This window comes from Prenolepis imparis, unplaced genomic scaffold (genome assembly GCF_030444845.1).
Source record: "Prenolepis imparis isolate NDT839.2.m4 unplaced genomic scaffold, iyPreImpa1.0 SCAF_1, whole genome shotgun sequence".
Lineage (NCBI taxonomy): Eukaryota > Metazoa > Arthropoda > Insecta > Hymenoptera > Formicidae > Prenolepis > Prenolepis imparis.
The window spans coordinates 17,014,884-17,028,005 of record NW_028141159.1 but is presented as its reverse complement, the minus strand read 5'-3'; the positions used below and the strand labels follow the sequence as shown (position 1 = coordinate 17,028,005).

The window sequence follows — 13,122 nt, the reverse complement described above, 5'->3', positions numbered from 1 at the left end:
CAATTAAAAATGTATTGAGGAAAAAAATGAAAATTTCTGACCCGCGATCATGCTAAAAATAATGCAGTTTTGTAAGATTCGTGTGTCAGATACATCTGTGCCTGTCACCGAATAATAAAATATTAACGCGCGCGCGTTTCCTTATCTCAGTTCAAAAAATCCCATGCACGCGTTAGATTTAAATTACAAAACTGCGCGTGACCTTACACACATCTGATGATCGTCTGAGAAATACACACATGTGTGTATGACACACTCGAGTTTCCCGGAAAGGTAATTGCGCTTCTTCCTCCTAGCGACTGTATAGTGCGACTATACTGAGTATAAAAGGCCTCGCATCGTCCTTGAAATGTTTTAGTATTCACCGGTGCAACGCACGCGCTTAACGTACATTCTTAACCGCAGTTTCACTGGTAAGATTCCTCTGCTCTCGTGTGTTACGCTCAACAATACTCTGCTATCCTCTCGCTGTCATGAAACGTTGTTTATTCGTTGCCCTTCTGAGCGTCGTCCTTGTGTTCGCCAGCGACGATCCCGTTGGCGAACAACACGATGAGGTGACCGCACCGATCGGAAGAATTCGCGGTTCCACCTTGACCTCCAGACTCGGAAAAAAGATCTATTCCTTTCGTGGTGTGAGATACGCCGAGCCACCGACCGGACAGCAACGTTTCCAGGTAAAGCAACTAAATTATCGCAACTAGAAATGAAATATAATAACTAAAGCTATTGCGAAAGTTTTATCGTACATGTGTTTTAAAATTCAATTAGCTGATAGTTTGGTCCACAATACGAAAATTATTTCGTAATAATTTTAGCGCGATAAAATATTTGTATAAAAAATAAAACGAGATTTGTTATATAATAAAATAAGCTTTTGCATAATATATATAAATGTCATTCTTGTCCTTACAATTCCATTTCTCGTAGGTTGCTATTCCAGCGGCGGATTGGAATAATAGTGTCTTTGATGCGACCAAAGAAGGACCCGCTTGTCCAGCAATAGGCGTGGAAAATATAATGGAGGATTGTCTTCGTGTGAATGTCTACACGACGAAAGTGAGCTTTACTAATCCGTATTCTCGCTGAAAGGAATAGTTACTAATTAGTTAATAAAGTTACTAATTAAATAATTATCTCAATAGTTACCATCAGCGAGCGATCCTGTAAAGAGACCCGTACTGGTATTCTTTCATCCTGGTGGTTTTTATGTATTCTCAGGTCAAAGCTCCAATTTTGGACCTGAATACTTGCTGGACAAAGATATCGTCCTCGTCACCGTTAATTATCGTCTCGCATCTCTAGGTGAATCTCCGGGCGTTTTATTACTCCTCAGATAATTTAAATTACAAGCGATAAATTCTGCTTAAACCTTGAAGAAAAATATACAAGTCAAACACAGCTTTATATCAAAGTATTTTATCGTTCGTGGTTCAAAGATAATAAAACGTTTTCTTAAAAGAAAAAAATATTGTGCTTGTCAGGTTTTCTAAGCACCGGCGACTCGAAGGCACCAGGCAATTTGGGCTTGAAAGATCAAGTCGTGGCGCTTCGATGGATTCAGAGGAACATAGCCGCCTTCGGCGGCGATCCTGACAGCGTTACGATATCCGGCTACAGCGTTGGTGGATTGAGCGTGATGTTGCACATGGTTTCGCCGATGTCCGAAGGATTATTTCATCGCGCGATCATGATGAGCGGTTCAATGATGTTAGAACCGTATCCTACCGAACAATCACACTTGGCGAAGAAGCAAGCAGAGCTATTGAACTGTCCGACCGATACCACGGGCACTATGTTGATCTGCTTGAATTCTAAACCGGTGGAGAACTTTACAGACACTATTCCCAAATTTTTTGTAAGTATATGATAAACATTATATACATTAAAAAAAAATTATTATAATTACAAAATAATAATTAATAAATAGATATGTAGAACATACATTTTCTATAGATAGAATATTGAACATAAGAGATGGGGAGTCTTTGAAAAATAATACAATTGAGATTTGCTTTGTTTTTAAAACTATTAGATAAAAAAGAAATTTAAGATTAAAAAGAGAAGATGTTAAACACATCGCGACACGTTTCAGGAATGGTATGGTAATCCGATATTGGTATGGACACCCGTAGTGGAACCTGAGGTTCACGGCGTGGAGAGATTCTTGCCTGAACAGCCCATTGATCTTATTAAAAAAGGAAAGTTCCACAAGGTTCCGCTGATCGCAGGAGTCACCAAGGATGAGTTCGGCGGCGTGGTCGCTGGTAAAAAATCTATTTTTCATTTAACTTTTTAACTAAATTAGAATTATTGCTGAAATTACAGGAATTATAATGCGCTAATACATTCTACATGATTTTAGCTGTCGAGAAGCAGCGTAAACTAGGAAACAACTCGATTTTGGACGACTTAAACAATGACTGGGACAAAATCGCACCCATCAATTTCATGTACGAACGGGATACACCTCGTTCCAGATACATAAGCAACGAACTACATCAATTTTACTTTGGCAACCAATTAATCGGCCCAGATACGTATGACGGTCTCGCACATGTTCGTAAAAATTGCTCTGAAAAGTACCATATACATATACATTGTAGATACATATTAAATATTATAATAAATAAGTATATTAATTATTAGCAAACTGGAAACAGTTATGTATTACAAAGTATCGATTCAATGGCGAGGATAATCGCGTGACTATATGTGATTCTTGTATAATTCTATTGCAGATTAAAGCCGATAGTGTAGTTATATTTCCTTTGCATCGCACCGTAAAACTGTTCGCAGAAAACACTGATCAACCAATCTACTTTTACGTATCTTCTTATCAAGGACGATACAGCTTCGTCATGTGGAATGAAACCACGCCATACGGTATGACTTTTATTCTTATGTTATTTATATTTTTAATTATTTAAAAAATTATTTTATAGTGCATACCATGAGATTTGTGATCCTCATCCGAATTTCGAATAAAGTTATGACATTAATCCATTGTTTATTTTATCATTTTAGGAGTGGTGCACCATGATGATTTGCAATATCTATTCTTTATGAAATTCAAATTTCCCTTCTTCGAAAACGATGCTCCGGAAATACCTACGGTGGAACTTATGACAAGTATGTGGTCGAACTTTGTTGCAACTGGGCAACCAGTATCATCGGCTTTGGCGAACAACGTCACGTGGGAACCATACTTATTAGAAACTGACAACTACTTAGAAATTTCCGAGACACCAAGAATGAAGACAGGACTTTATCCCGATAGAATGCAAAAATGGGAAAGCCTGTTTCCTTTGAATTCAAAATAGTAATTGATTTAATATCTAAAATCGATACTATAAGCTGTAATAAATATGATCAAGTCAAGCTTGTTAAGCAAAAAATGTACAGTCGTGGACACAGAGGTTGCGACACTTTTTTTTAATAAGTTTATAAATATGTAGTAAAATTCAGGATGCGAATCTGCATATTGTCATGTGCTTATGCGCGATAAATGATAATGATATCAAATTTGCGTATATTAGTGTGTAATATAAATTTAAATGCCGTGGAAAATTTATAATAAATAAACATTAAATTCAATAAATATAAAGTGTCGCAACCTCTGTGTCCACGACTGTACATATCGAGCCTATTATTCGAGCAAATACAAACAATTATATATAAATATCATGTTTAATAAAAAAATGTCTTTTTTTTAATAAAAGATATCTCTTCAAATACTACAAGACCTGCTAAATTATTTTTTTAATATAAAAGATAAAACCTTGATACTCTATTAACGATAAGTTATAAAATTATAATTAAATGTTAATTGTAAAAAATGCCATCACATGTATAACAAAAAAAAACAAAAGTTTTAAAAAAATTCATAAAAGAAAATATGTTTAGATCTTCGGATCTGATGGTTCCAACTTCACCAGAGGCTCGCTTAATTCCCATAATTTCTTGCCCTTAGCAGGATCTTTTACAGCATTCGATAGGCTATGTTCCTAAAGTATGCGGTATAATTAAAATAAAAAAATATAAATTAAATTTCAAAAAAAATTAAAAAATGATTCTTACAGCACAATCCATGAAATATTTTCCCGAGATCCCATTAAGCTCGTCGGAAACCGCAAGATGAATAGTCGTCTGCGCGCCTTGCACGGACGTCTTGGAGAAAGTCTTGATGATTAGGTGCAAAAACCAGGATAACGGAGCGGATATCAGGAGCACGTTTCGCCAGATTCCGCTGTCGATCATTCCGGGATGCAGGCAATTTGCGGTCACTCCTGAGCCTTCCAATCGTTGTGCCAGTTCCAACGTAAAGACTATATCCGCGTACTTTGATACATAATACAGATATAGAGGCAAGGTCGATGTAGGATTGATGTTGTTGAGATTTAAACATGCGAGTCGATAGAGTTCTGACGCAACTACTACGATACGGCTCGGTTTCGATCGTTTTAATAAGCCTGTAAATGCAGACGAGATTTTCTTATTCGCATCCTCATTAATTGTAGTCTAACTGAAATACAACCATATATAATTTTTTGTTATTTATAAAAACTTTATAAGCATAGAAAAACAGGAGGATCAGGATGAAGGAAAAGTTAAGGATGGAGTGGTTGAATCAGGCTAGGCTAGAAATTAGGAAGGAAATTGAAATTCTAAGAAAAGCATGGGAGGAAAAATTTAGGAATTTAGAGGAAAAGATAATTAAACTCGAAGAATACATAGAACAACAAAAAGAAGTGGAAAAGAGAAGGAAAGTGATGGAAGATAGGTGGAGAGAAAAAGAAGAGGTGGAGAATGAGGAGGACAGCGAAGTTAGAAGTAGAGTAAGCGAGGGTAAAAGTTACAAAAGTTATAAAAGTTACAAGAGTTATGATAGCATGTCAGTTAAAAGTGGTATTACAATTGATAGCGAAGGGCTAAACGATAGAGAAATAGATAAATTAAGGAAAATAGTAATGGATAAAGAGAAAGAAGAAAGGAGAGATAATATTGTTATAAAAGGTGCGGAGACAGAGGAGAAAGATTTAAGAAAATGGATAAAAGAGTTTATAAAAGAAAAAATGGATATTGAAGTAGAAATAATAAGCTGTAGGAAAAGTGGTAGAGTATTAGTGGCAAAATTAAAAGATTGGCAGATGAAGAAAAAGGTAATGGAAAACAAAAATAAATTAAGAGGGGGCAGGATATTTATAGCAAACGACTTAACTTGGAATGAAAGAAAGACGCAGGAGAAAATTCATAAATGGGCAAAGGAAGAGAGAGAGAGAGGAAAGGAGGTAAAAGTAGATTATGCGAGAGTAAAAATAGGAGGTATTTGGAGAAAATGGGAGGAATTAGAAAAAGAAATGGAAGTAAAGAGGAAAAAAAAGGAGGATGAGGAGAGGAATAAGGAAAAGGAGGAGGCTAGGAGGGATTTTGTATAGGTCAAGAAGGGGAACATGGGAAGTACAGTAGGAAGAAGGAAATGAAAGGTAGAAGGAAAATGTTATTTTGGAACATAGCAGGTTTAAATAAAGATAGAGAATGCTGGAAATTTATAGAAGGTTTTGATTTTATAAGTCTATGTGAAGCATGGGTAGAGGAGAAAGATTGAAATAGAATTAAGAATATATTACCTGGTACGCATGAATGGAAGTGCAGTTTTGCGAAGAAAGTAAAAAAGGTAGAGCTAAAGGAGGTATGATTATAGGTAAAAAAATAGATTGGGGAGAAAAAGAGAGTGTAATTGGGAAAGAAATAGAGGAAGGAATTGTAATATCTAGGATTTTGAGTGATAAAAAGGGGAAGGAGTTTATTGTGGTGTCAATTTATAATTCAGGTGACTGGGAGAAAATAGAAAAGGCAATAAAGAAAATTATAACAGAGGAAGGGAAAGATAAGAATATAATAATGGGGGGAGATTTTAACATAAGAATAGGGGAATGCGGAGGGCAAGGGTCAGAGGTAGGAGAAGGAGGTAGGAGTAGTAAAGATAAGAAAGTAGGAATGACAAGTAGGAAAATGTTAAACCTAATAGAGGAGATAGGGGGATATATTTTAAATGGGACAAAAAGAGGTGACGAGGAAGGTGAGTTTACATATATTGGACTTAGAGGTAGTACAGTTATAGATTATGTTATTGTAAATGATTCATGTAGCGACCTAATTGTAAACTTTAAGATAGGTGAGAGAGTGGACTCGGATCATATGCCCCTGATCACAGAACTGAAAGATGACAGAGAAGAGGAGACAGCAGAGAAAGAGGAAGGTGAAGAAAGAAGAAAAATGGTAATAAGATGGGATGAAGAGGCAAGGCAGATGTACAGGGAAAACACAGAAAAAGTAAGTTGGGAAGAAGAACGAGTAGAGGAACATTCTGTAGAGGATACATGGCAAAGACTAAAAAAGATAGTCAGTGAAGCAATAATAAAGGAAGAAAAGAAGATGAAGGAAAAAGAGTTAGGATACAAGGACGGTGGGATAAAGAGTGCACCAAAAGGAAGAGGATGGTACACAGATCTCTAAAAAAATGGAAAAAAGGAAAGATAGAAAGAGAGGAATACATAGAGGAAAAGAAAAAGTTAAGAAAACTACTGGAGGAGAAAAGAAGAAAGAAAAGGAAAGAAGAGGAAGAGGAGTTAAGAACCTTGAGGAACGAGACAGAAGTGTGGAAATATATAAATAAAAAAAGAGGAAAAAAGACATGGGTAGAAAACAACATAGGTAAAGAAGATTGGAAAAAGCATTTTATGGAATTACTAGACGGATGGGAAGAGGATGAGGATAAAGAAGAAAGGGAAGAAAAGAATGACAGCAGCAGGAGGAAGGAGATAAGGCATGAGGAGGAAGAAAAGGAATTAGAGGAGGAGGAAATAGTTAAAGCAGTAAAAAGCCTAAAGTTGAAAAAAGCGTCAGGAATAGATGAAATACCAATGGAAGCATGGAGATTCGGAGGGCATACTATAAAAAATGGAATAACGGATGTCTTAAAGAAGGTCTGGAAGAGTGGAATTATCCCAGAGGATTGGAACACAAGTGTGGTGGTGCCGATATACAAGAAAGGGGACTACGAGAAGACTGAGAATTACAGAGGTATATCCTTACTATGTACAGCTTATAAAATTTATGCAGAAGTCTTAAGAAGAAGGTTGGAAGAAGATGTAGAGAAGAGGAAATTGTTACCGATTATTTACTTTTAACAAGAATGGAGAGTACAGCGAACATATTAGAGATTTAAAGAGGAAAGGTAGAATAGCGGTAAATAAAGTCTGGGGACTAGGTGAAAGAATTTGTAAAGAGGATATTAATAGGAGATGGATATTGTTTAGGTATCTAGTAGAAAGTGTGATGGCTTATGGGGATTTGGGGTTGGGAAGAGAAAAAAGAGCTAGAAAAAATTATGTTAGACTATGCGAGATGGCTGTTTAAAATAGACTACTGCACACCGAGGTACATTGTAACAAGAGAGTTAGGGATTGATAAATTAAAAATAAGATGGGGTCTAAGAGCAAGAAGGTATGAAGAAAAGATAAAAGAAATGGAGGAATCTAGATGGGTAAGGAGATGTTGGAAGGAGAAAAAGAAAAATAAGTGGGAGGATCAATATAGTAAAGAGAGAGAAAAATACTATAATAGGAATGGGTGGGGAATTTTAACAGTAGAAGATAAAAAAGAGGATGAAGACAATTTTGAAAGGATTATTTTGGAAAGGGAAAGAGATGTGCAGAGACAAATGGAGGATGAAAGAATTAGAGAAGCTAAATATAATAAAGAGTATGGAGAGATTGTAGCGATAAGGAAAATTCCAAAATATTTAGAAAAAGCAAATTTAGATAAGAGTGGTAGCGTTAAAGGTATCTTAGCTTTGGCGAAAATGAGATGTGGAAATATGGAGGTACAGAACAAATATTGGTTAGAAGATAAAGATTGGAAATGCGTATTCTGTGAACAAGGGTGGGATAACTAGAATCATTTTGTTAAAGAATGTAAAATAACAAAAGGGTGGTTTGATAAATTAGGAAATAGTGATGAAAAGAGGTTAAAAAGAATAAGGAATGATGATTTAGATGAGGAAAAAGGTGAAATATTGTGGAAACTTTGGAAAGAAAAAGCAAAGAAAATAGAGGAAATAAAGAAAAAGAATGGAGAGAAAGAAGGAAATAAGACTGGGATATAGGCTGTGTTTAAAATAATAATAAAAATAATAATATAAAATATAGGATAGTAGGAGGGTTAGTTGTAGAAAGGTTAGTCAGTAACACTAGAGGGTAAGATGATGAGGGAAGGAGTAAGCGCGGTATGAATGAGGATAAGAAATGATTGTAAACCAAGTGCCGCTTCTTGATTGTAAGTTGAAGTGAATAAAGATTATATATATAAGCATAGAAAAAACTTAATAACAGTGATGTGCAATTAGTATTTCGCATAATCATCTTCTACACGTCATCCATTTGTTAAGAATGATATATGCATATACATACATAAACTTATATAAAAAGTTTAAATCAAATTAAATGTAATTTCGAGATTTAAATTTAAAAATCACACACCATTTAAAACTCTCTTGTTCTCCTATTTAATATTGTGCTATTCCGAACATTCATTTATCTAAATTAATTCTGCCAACAACAACTGACTGGATGATGAGATAATCCATCTTTGTTCCACTCATATTTTTGTCGCATGTTGCAACAAGTAAATTAGTTAGCATACAGCTTTGCACATTATAATTTCTTACCGATTAAAAGATGCGTCAGCAAAAAGGGACCAAAGTAATTGGTAGCCATAGTCATTTCCAATCCATCTTCCGTGACTTTTTTCGTGAAAGTCTCTCCAGTCCCAGCATTATGAATCAACACATCCAATCTGCTTTCCTCTTGATTTATTTGTCGCGCAAACTCTCTGATCGATTGCAACGATGACAAATCCAATTTTCGGACTGCGATATTGTTGTTGTTCGTTTCTTTCACAAATTCGTCTGCATATAAAAAATATTTTTATATTAGAGAAAAATAAATAAAAAATCAATAGTAAAAACCAAGGGCAATGAGCCGCAGCAGGATTTTCGTGCCGTGTATTAATATTTATTAATTAACAGTAAGACGTTTCGGTCTATTTTAGACCATCTTCAGTGTACAAGTCTCTCTAGTTTACATTAATCGTAACATAATTGAATTTAAACGGGAATTATTTTAAAACTGTATGTCGCAGGTATAAAAAACATATATAAGGCATTAGAATGCGTCGAAAAACATCAAATGTTAGCTGTTCTTTATGTTCCATTGTCTCGACACTAAAACTGCATGGGTCGCGAGCATGCTGAGTTGAGTACGCACATTCTCGAGAAATCAAAATTCTTTATATGATTTGCTGTTGTGTGGTCGTGACCATGACGTGTGTTGAACTATACTAACACAAAACAAAATGATTTGTTTTGTGTTAGTATAGTTCAACACACGTCATGGTCACGACTCGAGAATGTGCGTACTCAACTCAGCATGCTCGCGACCCATGCAGTTTTAGTGTCGAGACAATGGAACATAAAGAACAGTTAACATTTGATGTTTTTCGACGCATTCTAATGCCTTATATATGTTTTTTATACCTGCGACATACAGTTTTAAAATAATTCCCGTTTAAATTCAATTATGTTACGATTAATGTAAACTAGAGAGACTTGTACACTGAAGATGGTCTAAAATAGACCGAAAAGTCTTACTGTTAATTAATAAATATTAATACACGGCACGAAAATCCTGCTGCGGCTCATTGTCCTTGGTTTTTACTATTGATTTGATTCGTTAGAGCCTCATTTACTCGTTAAATAAAAAATGTCTTCGCGAAAAATGTAGAACACATTATTTTATATATCAAACCACTAGCGGATTCTGACGTCGATAATGGGGGGTTTTGCAAAATTATTTTATTTAATATTTTTGGTTTCTCATGATTAGATTTATTTATTCCAAGATCAACGACGTCGATAGTTCTTTAATGTTTGTTTTTCTTTACTTATATTTTTTAAACAAATTCAGCAAAACTGTTTCTTTTAATTTCCAAGGGGGGGGGGTTTAACCCCCCCCCCCCAGGATCCGCTAGTGTATCAAACACTTTCAATATTTGAAATAAAAAACAATCGAAAATGAACGAAGTTATGCTTTAGAATAGAGAGATTGCCAAATTGTTCAAATAAATAAATCTATTAAAAAAAAAAAAAAAATATGTATATATATATATATAAAACTTTGTATTTTAATTAATTATTACTTGTGGAAATAATTTGATTTATATAACTATTATATCCATATAAATAAGGTATATATATATATATATATATATACCTATATATATATATATATATATATATATATATATGTCATCATGAGATGCATTAGCGATCGAGGATGTGCATGATTCGAAGAATCAGCATAACAAATGTATAAATAGTCATATATAGCAATGTCTTATTTAATGACAATAATATAACATTTGCAATTATAAGTGATCTCATTGTTTATAATTATATGTTATAATGTGCATGTGAACCAAGTCCTAGATCGATTTATTCGCAACAGGATGTATATAATCAAATCATTAAATCAAGTAAAATGTAATTTAGTTGTGCGTCAATAATAATCCATTATAGTAGCAAAACCTTTCAGTCGATTAGCGGTATCCGTGTTTCTGCAAGCCATAATCACTTTAGCTCCTCTCTTTGCGAGATCCCTTGCTGTCTCCTTGCCGATACCGGAAGTGCATCCAGTGATTATCACCGTCTTTCCGTTCATTCTACTTTTGCTTTTACAAACGCCCAAAGTGTAGGTAAGGTAATGACGAAGGCCCACCAAAAGCAAAATTGCACCGCCGAGCACAATCGCCGCAGCCAAATAAAGCAACGTCGTACAGTGGATGTTTATCATATTACCTAAACAAAATTAAATAAGAGCATATGTGATATATTGAAATTTGATGTGAATTTTTATTCTCTAGAACATCACATATAATATTACTTAAGAGTATATATTTTTTCAATTAAATAAAAAGAAAAAGAAAAAGAAAAAAGGAAAATAATAATTATAAAAAGAAAAATATACACTTCTAAAACGATGACACGATCAACAAAACAATTAATCAATTAATTATAATTACAATTAAATTAAATGACAATTAAAATAACGGTTAAATAACAATTAAAATATATATATATATATATATATATATTAAACTTATGTTAACTTTTGTAATACTTTGATAAGCCTCATTTATTTAGAAAAAATCTGAAGGTGCGCTTCTTGAATATATAGATTCTCTTTTCTTCAAGAAGACGCATCTTCACAATTTTTGCAGCCAAGAGAGCTCGAAAGTATGTCCGGATTCTCTGACGACTGAAGCGTGTACGAAGGTCACTGACCATGCATACCGTTTGTTAAAGAGATATTGAACTTGTTCTTTACAGTATGCTTCTTCCGAAAACTTTGTTAAAAAGGTAAAACTAATCGAAACAATTGTACTTAAAACGCGCAAAAATATGCAATGTATGCATGATATTAAAACCGATTTTTCATGATAAATATATATCATTTTATCAAGAACAATTGATCCTCTTACGTAATGTTTTTTTCATTATAGTCTATAAATTTCAAGAATTTAAAGCAAAATCATATAATACATAAAATAATTTTAGGTAATATTATTTAATTATATTATGATACAAATGGAAACATGTGAAATCCAAACAATGTAATTAAGCTTCGAAAAAAAAAACACATTGTAATAAGCGATGACTAATAGTCTCTAATTACTGTGTAAAATAAAATTCGCGAAAAAAACTAATTCTAGGTTGATAAACAGTTTAGTGTAATTTCAACATTGATGTACTGAACCGGTTTTCTATGGCACGTGTTTTCCATTAAGACTTATTAGTTGATAAATATTAAGTAAAAAAATTGAAAATATAATAATCTTATTATATTACAGAGCTATAAAACTGATACGATCAAACACTACCTTGCTGAACTTAAGCCTAAAAGCAGTCTCTAAATTATTTGAACCAGTCTGGCTCCTCTCTCGCGGAATTTTTCTCCCACCTTGTACCCTCTGTTCCCCAACTTAATAATCGCATCAGTGTTTCTCTTTCAGATCCGCATCTATCTATAGTTTTGTTGCAAACTACATTACTACTTACAATCTATAAATCGACCTACAGTAGGAAGTTTTTTTGCTATGCATGTATATCGTACACCTATGTATATTATTTATATACATATATATATATATAATTTCCGATGCTTTTGATACTTTTTTTAAATATCATAATTAAAATCGATCGTATTGCAGATGCGATTTTAATGATAGTTTTTATTGTTGCGATTAAAAATATATTCAGTCATTAACGAAATTGTATCTATATCTTTTTAAATTTTGACAATAAAAATTTCTTATAAATTTGATAATAGATGCAAGGATATAAATTAGAAAGTTACAATAATTGATTTTATAGACTTGCTTACTCACATACAGTATTATAGAGTCCTCATTACCAGCTCTCGCGTGCCGTTACAATCCGCTTGCACTACTGATGCTGGTCCTCCTTTCAGAGTCTTCCAGGTGATAGTGAGCAGACAACTGTACCCCCACTTTTCGCGATGAAGAATGATGATCAGAAAATGGCCTTGATGCATTTTAATATCTAATTTTATATAGTTTTATCTTAGCATCTCTATATCCAATAAAAAGGTCATCAGTAATTTTTGTCTCCTTAAAAATAACAAAGTTTGAAATACCTATAAATGCTATTAATACGTCGCAATTTTTGAATAAGGAAAGACAAAACAATACATGATACGAAGAATAAAGTAAAGTGTTTAAACAGTTGACATTATAGTATAGAGCGTAATAATAAAAAGTAGTATAGAGTATAAAAAGAGTAATATAGAGTATAATATAAAAATATATAAAGCGTTTAAACTGTATATAGTGTACGCTTGCATTATGAAATCTTTTCTCGATTGAAATTTATATTATAAATAAATGAAATAAAATATATAAAATAAAATTTATATTATAAAAATTTATATCATAAAATGTGAAATTTATATTATATAATAAATTTATATTTATTATATAATA

General features: G+C 33.4%; 2 protein-coding genes across 4 annotated transcripts; one reads left to right on the top strand and one right to left on the bottom strand.

Moving 5' to 3' along the window:
• Positions 1–281: 281 nt before the first annotated feature.
• Positions 282–3,381, top strand: LOC145933433 (esterase FE4). Its single transcript, XM_083033114.1, has 8 exons — positions 282–677; positions 931–1,059; positions 1,146–1,305; positions 1,485–1,858; positions 2,096–2,267; positions 2,366–2,559; positions 2,742–2,886; positions 3,028–3,381. The coding sequence occupies exons 1-8, from the start codon at positions 474–476 to the stop codon at positions 3,321–3,323; spliced, it is 1,674 nt and encodes a 557-aa protein (XP_082889240.1). The 5' UTR covers positions 282–473; the 3' UTR covers positions 3,324–3,381.
• LOC145933439 (retinol dehydrogenase 14-like) lies at positions 2,096–13,053 on the bottom strand. Of its 3 annotated transcripts, none has more exons than XM_083033128.1 (5): positions 12,508–13,053; positions 10,649–10,918; positions 8,732–8,971; positions 4,081–4,472; positions 2,096–4,007 (listed from the first exon to the last, which is right to left on the bottom strand). In XM_083033128.1, the coding sequence occupies exons 2-5, from the start codon at positions 10,911–10,913 to the stop codon at positions 3,903–3,905; spliced, it is 1,002 nt and encodes a 333-aa protein (XP_082889254.1). In that variant the 5' UTR covers positions 10,914–10,918; positions 12,508–13,053; the 3' UTR covers positions 2,096–3,902. The 3 variants fall into 3 exon arrangements, with proteins under 3 accessions (XP_082889254.1, XP_082889264.1, XP_082889273.1); XM_083033138.1 differs by having other exon boundaries at positions 12,512–13,053; XM_083033147.1 differs by having other exon boundaries at positions 12,534–13,053.
• Positions 13,054–13,122: the final 69 nt, after the last annotated feature.

Bases quoted from the DNA above. Each gene is read 5' to 3' on its own strand.
- LOC145933439 (XM_083033128.1), bottom strand. From the start codon at position 10,913: ATGATAAACATCCACTGTACGACGTTGCTTTATTTGGCTGCGGCGATT. The intron at 8,972-10,648 runs GTTTTGCTACTA...TTTTATATGCAG, and splicing joins TACCGCTAATCGACTGAAAG to ACGAATTTGTGAAAGAAACG. The intron at 4,008-4,080 runs GTAAGAATCATT...CGCATACTTTAG, and splicing joins AATATTTCATGGATTGTGCT to GAACATAGCCTATCGAATGC.
- LOC145933433 (XM_083033114.1), top strand. From the start codon at position 474: ATGAAACGTTGTTTATTCGTTGCCCTTCTGAGCGTCGTCCTTGTGTTC. The intron at 1,859-2,095 runs GTAAGTATATGA...GACACGTTTCAG, and splicing joins ACACTATTCCCAAATTTTTT to GAATGGTATGGTAATCCGAT. The intron at 2,560-2,741 runs GTTCGTAAAAAT...ATTCTATTGCAG, and splicing joins CGTATGACGGTCTCGCACAT to ATTAAAGCCGATAGTGTAGT.